This window comes from Oncorhynchus tshawytscha, linkage group LG31 (assembly GCF_018296145.1).
Source record: "Oncorhynchus tshawytscha isolate Ot180627B linkage group LG31, Otsh_v2.0, whole genome shotgun sequence".
NCBI lineage: Eukaryota > Metazoa > Chordata > Actinopteri > Salmoniformes > Salmonidae > Oncorhynchus > Oncorhynchus tshawytscha.
In genome coordinates, this window is record NC_056459.1 from 16,423,013 (window position 1) to 16,432,611 (window position 9,599).

Here is a 9,599-nt window from a genome sequence, read left to right on the forward strand (position 1 = left end):
TACCATTATATTTTACATAACACAGACTATACGTTAATTATCTTGAATGAAAAAACGCTCTGAAAGATACATTTAGCTCAACCATTATTTTAGGTAGTAGGCAGTATCAACAAAGAACGGTATGATGTATTTTATCTTGATCAACACAGTTTGCATAACATTTAACTCCCCTATCACAATAGCTGTTTGGAGCATGCTCTGGGACAGCACCATCACAGAGTTCTAAACCTAGAGGTGCAACATGGCGAGACTTCCGGTAACGGTAGTTAAACAGAGCAAACAGACCAGGCCTGTGTTTGGGGTTTGAGTAGTCAATGAGAGGAGGGAAAATTCTTCCTTAGTTGTTAATTTTCTCGAAATCTAAGGACACAACCTAGATTCGAGCCAATATATTAAGTAGTTGAACTTGTTCTTTCTCCAACCTAGTGGAAGTGGCAAACTGATGCGTTTTAATTTGTTCAAAAATAACTTTATTTCGAAGGAGTACCCATGATTTGACGGCTTGAACTTGCGCAATTCGGCGCAAGACGACCATTAGCCGCGATGTCGTGCTTCTACGCATGCGCTTAGCTAGCCAACGTCGCCATGACATCGCCTACTACAAGTGTGATCAGGGATTTCTATTGGAGAAGCCGTTTTAGATGATCTCCATGCTGTAATGTCTTTGACACCATCACGTGGGTGAAAAGAAGATGTGCACAATGTTGCAACAAAGTATTAATAAACTTGTTATTAAAAAGAAACATTGTCTCCTGAAACGTTTCTTTGTTACATTGTAAAACAACTTTAAAGTCTCTAGGCACTAGACTACCAACCCTATCAAATATAGGCCCAGCATTGCATCACATTAATTTGTACATTTTTTAAATGTAACCTTTATTTAACTAGGCAAGTCAGTTAAGAACAAATTCTTATTTACAATGATGGCCTACCCTGGCCGATGCTGGATCAATTGTGCGCCGCCCTATGGAACCCGTATGTGATAGAGCCTGGACGCATCATGTTCAGTTTGTCAGGAACTGTAGCCTAAAAAGCGACAGACCCACCAGCAATGTATCATATTGGCATTTGTTTATTAACAGGTGAGTCAATGATGCACATGTCAACACTACTATGCGTTGTTCGCAACTTAGTTGGCAGTAAAGCTTGGTATATGATTTGTCAAAGTGAGCAATAGGCCTACTGTACTACATTCTGTGGTTGGTGATAATAGTCAACATAGCTACATTCTTTGGTCTAATAAACAGCAAAGCGGAGAAATCAAGTAACACAATATCAGGCATATTGTTTGTTTTGTGCTTAATTTATAACCCTATACATTGAATACTGACATATAGGCCTAATTGAGATAGTGACCAGAAAGGATATATATGGTATGAGGAAAATGGGTATTGGGTATTCATTTTGTGGGGAATGATTGTAAATATTTTTAACCATACTTTTCAACTCATATGACAGAAACATATGCAAAAGCATAACTTACACAATAATGCATTTTTGTCCATAATACAATGTGTCAAAAGATCAGAGGTAGATTTGTATCAAAATTAAACAAATGCATTTCTGACAGTAAGTCCTTGGAATTTTTTACAACGGCCTACACTGAATATGATTATATTTGACACTTTAGTATTTAAGTAGACCTAGTGTCACACGCCTTCAGAAACACAACAGAGATATCAGAGGTTTATTGAGGTTGCTTGAAGTTGTTAGGGTGTTTGCCTGTCCTGGTAAGTATAGATAAGGTGATTTGTTCAAGAGGCGCTGTTGTCACCTACATACAGAGTAATATACCCCTCCTGCTTTGAGTTCAGTATTATCATGTTATACAGAAATTCACCAGAGCTCAGTACCAGCACCTCAAATTTTCTACTGCTTGAGCTCCTGTTCCTCTTATAGAATATTAGTTAAAGTATTGTGGAGCTCCTGCACCTAAATATAAACAGTTCTGGCACCCAACATGAGTACCGGCACCTATTTCAGTTCAAATTAAGCATACACAATATCAATGCATAGAATAATACCAAAATGTCTGATCTATTGATGCAGACAATGTATAATCACAAAAAAAGAAGAACAGTCAACAGTAATTCAACAGTAATTCAACAGTAATTCAACAGCATTTCTATGTGGGGAAAACAATACATTGCAAACTGAAACAAAAAAATAATTCACACAAAAAATGTATAAACAAAACTAAGAAATCATTCAAAACAATCTGAATGGACAAATGAATGGACAAATGAATGGACAAATCGAACTTGATTTTTTAAAAACTCAGTCATTGTCCATTTTCAAAAACATCCTGAGGTAGACTTGTATAGATTCTTGACAAGGCATTTCTGTCTTGTTCTCATACAGTAAGAAATATTTGATTAAAAAACTCCCACCTACCCTAAATGAAATAAGAAGAATAGACGCATTGTCTGGACTCTGGAAATTAAGGATCATGTTACAGCCTAAATACATGAAGTGACAAAATACTAGGCTCAAGCAGATATGACTGTGTTGTGCCATCAAGTGGCAAATGTCATAGCCCATCAACACAAGCTCTTGAAAGGACATCAACAAGGGCAGCCTCGACCAGAAATCGCCCCTTGTCATTTCTAACACACCGGACAATTTTTTCCCTAAAGACCTCCATTATTAGCCAGATAATGATACATTTGCGAAAAAAAAAAAAGTTAGATAGGCCCACTTTGCCTGAAATGCCAGATAGTCAGTCCACCCCTGGTCATCAAAATGCTTTGTCTACAAAAGAGGCCCATTGTGTAGTCCCTATATGGAGAGGTGAATCTACTCTACTCTAACTACTGACTGACTACCATGCAAAGTAAAAACGGAAATAAACAACATTATATTAATATCGTGACGAAGGTGAATATGTACAATAACCACAAAAGGCAGGGAGGTCAATGGTTTGCTGCTTCAGATTGGTTGTGTGACACTTCTAGAGAGAGACCAGAGAAGTAACTTAGGGTGTCTAAGGAAATATCATGCTACTCTATTACCTATGCTGTCTTACAACTTGATCACCAATTAAGTCAGAAAAAGAGAGCAAAACTAGAATATAACATTAAATATAGCTAGCTGTACTACAGTAACGTCATAGCAACGTGTAAATAGTGCATTGCCCATTTGGCAATCAATGTTCTGTATGGATTTTCCGGCAACCCAGCCTGTAGGCTATAGGTACACACATAAAACACTTTACTTCTCCTTCCAAAGAAGCTCCTCTTTAAATGGGTTTCCCTGAGTTCAACATGAGGATTTCAGAGAAATTAAATCCTGGCTGCAGTCATAACAATCAATGAGCAATTAAATATATTTAAGAAATACCCATACTCCTACACATGATTAGTGCAGAATATTGTTTCATTGGTTTAAGCACAATACACTACATGACCAAAAGTATGTAGACACCTGCTCGTCGAACACCTCATTCTAAAATCATGGGCATTAATATGGAGTTGGTCCCCTCTTTGCTGCTATAACAGCCTCCACTCTTCTGGGAAGGCTTCCCACTAGATGTTAGAACATTGCTGCAGGGACTCGCTTCCATTCAGCCACAAGAGCATTAGTGAGGTTAGGCACTGATGTCAGGCGATTAGGCCTGGCTAGCAGTCGGTGTTCCAATTCCTCCCAAATGTGTTCAATGGGGTTGAGGTCAGAGTTCTTACATGCCAGTCAAGTTATTCCACAACGATCTCGACCAATAATTTCTGTATGGACTTCACTTTGTGCATGGGGGCATTGTCATGCAGAAACAGGAAAGGGCCTTCCCCAAACTGTTGCCACAAAGTTGGAAGCACAGAATCGTCTAGAATGTTATTGTATGCTGTAGCATTAAGATTTCCCTTCACTGGAACTAAGGCGCCTAGCCCGAACCATAAAAAACTGACCCAGACCATTATTTATCCTTCACCAAACTTTACAGTTGGCACTACGCATTGGGGCAGGTAGCGTTCTCCTGGCATCTGCCAAATCCAGATTAGAGTGTCGGACTGCCAGATGGTGAAGCTTGATTCATCACTCCAGAGAACGCCTTTCCACTGCTCCAGAGTCCAATAGTGGCGAGCTTTACACCACTCCAGCCGATGATTGGCATTGCACATGGTGAATTTAGGCTTGTGTGTGGCTGCTCGGCCATGGAAACCCATTTCATGACGCTCCCGACAAAGAGTTAATGTACGCGCTACATGCTTCAGCCCTCATCGGTCCCGTTCTGTGAGCTTGTGTGGCCTACCACTTTGCAGCTGAGCCGTTGTTTCTCCTAGACGTTTCCACTTCACAATAACAGCACTTACATTTGACCTGGGGCAGCTTTAGCAGGGCAGAAATTTGATGAACTGACTTGTTGGAAAGGTGGAATACTATGATGGTGCCATGTTGAAAGTCACTGAGCACTTCAGTAAGGCCATTCTAGTGCTAATGTTTGTCTATGGAGATTGCATGACTGTGCTGGATTTTATACATCTGTCAGCAACGGGTGTGGCTGAAATAGCCGAATCCACTAATTTGAAAGTGCGTCCACATACTTTTGTATTTATAGTGTATATTATGAAGTCAACTGAAAATGAAGCCCATTGAAAGAGAAAGTAAAAAGTAAGGCATAATTGTTTGCTTAATACAACCACGAATCTATCAAGAGGCTAGAACCAAAGCCGGTTTCTGTTTAAATAGAATTAAGCTACAAATTGTGATACTTTATCTATTAGTAAGAAAGGTAGAGGGTGACGATGAATAAATAATAAATATAAAAAAGATCATATCTATATACATTTAAGTGGTGTAAAATATTCTATCCACTCCTGTAAAAGAGGAGTAAATACTAAACCTATAACCATCTTATTCAACACTTGAGTCCCTTTATCCTAGCACTCAATCATGAAAATATGTCCTTAAAGAAAAAAAATAATGCTCAGGTCCATCCAAGAAAGAACATGTAATACCTTTGGCTTTCTAAATAGTTTTCAAGTACAACGAGACAATGAGAAACAAGTCATGTATATGGGCAGTGTATTAGAACACCCCTGATATGTAGAATATGTTAGAAAGCCATGTTTACATCCATAGTAAAAAACTGTGGGACAGACAGACAGACAGACAGACAGACAGACAGACAGACAGACAGACAGACAGACAGACAGACAGACAGACAGACAGACAGACTGTCATACAATCAATGCTGGTCTCGCATTTAGCCTTGAGTCAAGGCTTTGTAAGGGAGGGAGCCACATCCAACCACCCATGGGACAAATGAACAGGCTATGGCACTTATGACAGGCTGTATTGTACACAGTCCAATCGGCAACCATGGTGTACCAACATTCATGCAGCAGAAAGGGTTAAAACATTCACTTGGCCGTAGAAATGCACAACGACTTATAATACCTGAAGATTTCAATAAGCAGAAAGACACACTCCTTTTTGTCCATGAAACAGTCTTAGAGTCAGGACACCTATATCTGTACATTCACTTGTATGATTGTATTTCCTTTACCTTTTTCTAACAAAAGCTTTTTGGGAAAACATGGTATACAGTGAGAGAGCAGAGCACTCACAATCATCTCCAGAAAAATCCACATAGGCTACCTCTTATTTAGCTGCAGCAGGGAAAATACAATTAAAACACTGAGCTAACTCTCAATCAAAACTATCACATCAATAAAAGTACACATTTCTTGCTGTTTGTGCGATAAATAAAGACAACCTGATGTAGTTCCAAAAGCAGCACTCCAATGAAACCTTTTGATTGGCTGAATCCCTGAATCGATCAATCATAGCTCTCCCTGGGGGGAAAGGGGGCATGGCTCTGCTCCTCTTCCTCATCCCTCAGTGACAATGCTGTTCCCTGAGCGCCAGGGGAGGACTGCTGTGCTTTGATTGGACAGTTGGCCACCATGTGACTGATGCTCTGGCAAAAATGGCACTTCTTGGGCTGAGGAGGTAGCTGGCATTCTTTGGCATGGTGGTCAGGTCCTCCACAGTTGTAGCATCTAGAACACAGTGGGAGAGAAGAACACACAAATACAATGATTTCAGACAGGTAACACATTCTTCCACCAGAGGGCAGTGTACTTCCACATATAGTTTCAGATTCCTGAATTTCCTCAGATCTCATCTACACTGAACAAAAATATCAACGCAACATGCAGCAATTTCAAATATTTTACTGAGTTACAGTTTATAGAAGGAAATCAGTCAATTGAAATAAATTCATTAGGCCCTAATCTATGGATTTCACATGACTTGGCAGGGGGGCAGCCATGGGTGGGCCTGGGAGGGCATAGGCCCACCCACTGGACAGCCTGGTCCACCCACTGGAGAGCCAGGTCCACCCACTGGAGAGCCAGGTCCACCCACTGGAGAGCCAGGTCCACCCACTGGAGAGCCAGGCCCAGCCAATCAGAATGATTTTTTTCACCACAAAAGGGCTTTATTACAGACAGAAATACTCCTCAGCACCCCCCTCATCAGACAATCCTGCAGTTGAAGAAACTGGATGTCCTGGGCTTGGGTGGTTACTTGTGGTCTGCATTTGTGCCAGGTTGGATGTACTACCAAATTCTTTAAAACAACGTTGGAGGCTGCTTATGGTAGAAGAATGACCGTTAAATTATCTGGCAACAGCTCTGTTGGACATTCCTGCAGACAGCATGCCAATTGCACCCTCCCTCAAAACTTGAGACATTATGTTGTGACAAAACAGCTGCCTTTTATTTTCCCCAGCACAAGGTGCACCTGTGTAATGACCATGTTGTTTAATCAGCTTCTTGATATGCCACACCTGTCCGGTGGATAGATTAGGTTGGCAAAGGAGAAAGGACCACGAACAGGGATATAAACACATTTGTGGAAAGAAATTGAGAGACATTCTTTTTTGTGCCTCTGGAACATTTTTGGGATCTTTAATTTCAGCTCATGAAAAAATAGGACCAACACTTTACATGTTGCGTTTATATTTTTGTTCAGTATATTATATGATTAAGTCAATCTTGAGAAAGTATCCGCGTTAATAGAATGACGGCCTCTTATGTATGCATAGCTTATTTACTGCATGATTGTATGTATGTGTGCGTGTGTAGGTGTATGCTTGTGTGTGATCATTTTAGGAGGTGTATAGTGCATTAAAACCAATGCCTTAATATATACATGTCACACAATCTGAAATCAGTAGATGTTGAGACTATAATGACAATGGGGAATTTTGTAATTGCATTAACTCCAATGCAGATGAAGCCCTGGAGCATCAGAACCTTCCCAAGCTTACTACCACTTCCCTCCTTCCTCTGTCCTCTGCACTTTTCCTCTGAGTACCAACCCCCTACCAAACACACATACACAAACACATAGACCCTCTCCTAGGGAGCCGTTGGTTATTGATCAGTGTGGGCACCAGGGTGGGAGAGGAGAGCAGAGGGGGCTCTTTGTTTCAATACTGCACCCTGAGCTCTAACCCCTGACCCCTCATTCTCTCTGGCTTTGCCTTCCCCCCACCTCATTTACACAACACACCCACTGTTGCCATGGCAGCCATGACCTATGACCTCTCCCAGGGCACTTACATCTGGTATCAATTAAATGGATAGGATCCTTTTCCCTTTTCTGCATCCCCTATTCCCTCTTTACTTCTGAATCCCACTGTTATGATTGTGAGTCAGCGAGAGAGACAGAGACAGTGTTAGATACACTCACATCGATGCGGTGTTTGACGTCATAAGAATCAATAGGCACATAGGTGCTGATTCAGACCTAGGAAATGTACGCCTTCTTAACGCAGACTTAGCTTATGTAGGTAAGACTTGAATGTAGACTATGGAAAAATGCATTCAAAATATAGAAAGATAGTCATGAAAACATATGCATATTTGTCTCAGTTTCAGAACCCATGGGTAGATTTAAAAACACTCTGATTTTACACATGATTTCTGTTTAGGGAATAATCATGAATCCTACTTCATGGAAAAATAGAGCCTTTACGCACTAACCCCAAGAAGTTGGTTTTATTCATTCAGAAAGTTGCCACATTCAGATCATTAATGGTAACATTGGAAGTAGTATAGCCTACAATATAATGATAATATGGAGAATAGTATACAATAGTATGATATAATAAATATACCCGCACTGCTTAAGTTCACTGTCAGAATATGCATAGAGAGAAAAGTACATACAAAGGGAATAAAGTTATATTTATACGTGTGTAACTCTGTCCTGAATTTCCCCCAAAGAGGATAAATAAGTCTGTTTGATGTCAGCATTGTGGCTAAAACGGTAAACTTGACAACGTTCATGATGATGATACCAGATATTTTCAGTGACTTCAACCCCCTCAGACGATTTGTAAACAACCTTGCCAGATAAGCTCGTTGTTAATATTGCAGCGATCTTCATATTTAATACTATAAGCAGGGTCTTACAGTGTTTCCGAATCATGGAATTATTATGAGTGAGTGGGGATATCTGGAGATGCATGGTTCAGCTATGCGCCATTTAAAGATGTTAAATGAACAGTCTCACCTGTCCCCCTTGGAGCGTCGTTTCTGTTGCCCCTTAGGCCTCTTCTCACTGCCCACACACTGTGCTCCCCCTGGCCCCGTCACCGTGACAGACTCTAGGCCTTTAGACGACTTCTTGAAGGTAAACTCCACCGCCTCGCCCTCCTTCAGGCTACGGAAGCCCTCCATGTGCAGCTTGCTCTGTGTAGGTTGAGAGGTGGAATAGGTGGTTAGAGAACAGGGATAGGAAACTGTTCCAAAGCCAGAAGAGCTCTATGTCCCGTTTGCTTTCTGTAGGGGAGAAGGAGCATGAGTGCGGTCAGAGGAATGGTTTAGAACGGCATGAGAACTGTTCTAGGTGAGGGTAGAGTGAGAGGTTACTCTGTGAGGGAACGGGGAATGAGGGTTCAGGGTTGGAGAAAGGTTCTTAGGTCAGGAAACTGTTGAGAAGATATGAAAACGGTTCTAAGCCTATGAAGGACTGTGGAGAGCAGTTCTGAGGCCAGATAGGGTGCCCTTCCTGTGCCTATATGGTGTGAATGTATTTCCCAGCCTGGTCAAGAAGCAGACACAAAAAGACAAATTAATTGCTTGTGCATATAGCTGGTCCGCTTCACATGTTGTCTTCTGAGGTGATTACATCTAAGAGCTGATCCTTAATTGGGTTGTACATGCATACATCAATATTCTGCATAGGTTTCAATACATCAATGGAAACATCCAGGCCCTCTCTCTCAGGGGCTAACCCCTCAGCCAATCCAGATTCCAGTCCCATTGACAGCCCTGTTAAAACATCAATGACTACTTACAACACCCCTCCCCCTTCAGAATGTGTGTGTGTGTGGACAGCGTTACCCCTCCCCCAAGGTAGTCACAGCATTCCAAGCTCCAACAACCTCCCCTTTCTTTCCACCACCACACACACACCAGCCAATAGACTCTCCAAAAGAACTACATCTGGTCAAGTCCCAGACTGACCACTGCTAAGGATGCTGGGAAATGGGGGTTAATTTTTGGGATAGCTGGCCAAAGGCACATAAAAAATGGTTTCAAGAACATTTGTGTCCACCTTGAGAAAGACATTTCCTTGTCATTGTC

The 9,599-nt window shown here is 41.3% G+C and overlaps 1 protein-coding gene across 1 annotated transcript; it reads right to left on the reverse strand.

Moving 5' to 3' along the window:
* Positions 1–4,533: 4,533 nt before the first annotated feature.
* On the reverse strand, positions 4,534–8,695 carry LOC112229311 (protein lin-28 homolog A-like). The gene is made up of 2 exons (XM_024395140.2): positions 8,524–8,695; positions 4,534–5,999 (listed from the first exon to the last, which is right to left on the reverse strand). The coding sequence occupies exons 1-2, from the start codon at positions 8,688–8,690 to the stop codon at positions 5,777–5,779; spliced, it is 390 nt and encodes a 129-aa protein (XP_024250908.2). The 5' UTR covers positions 8,691–8,695; the 3' UTR covers positions 4,534–5,776.
* Positions 8,696–9,599: the final 904 nt, after the last annotated feature.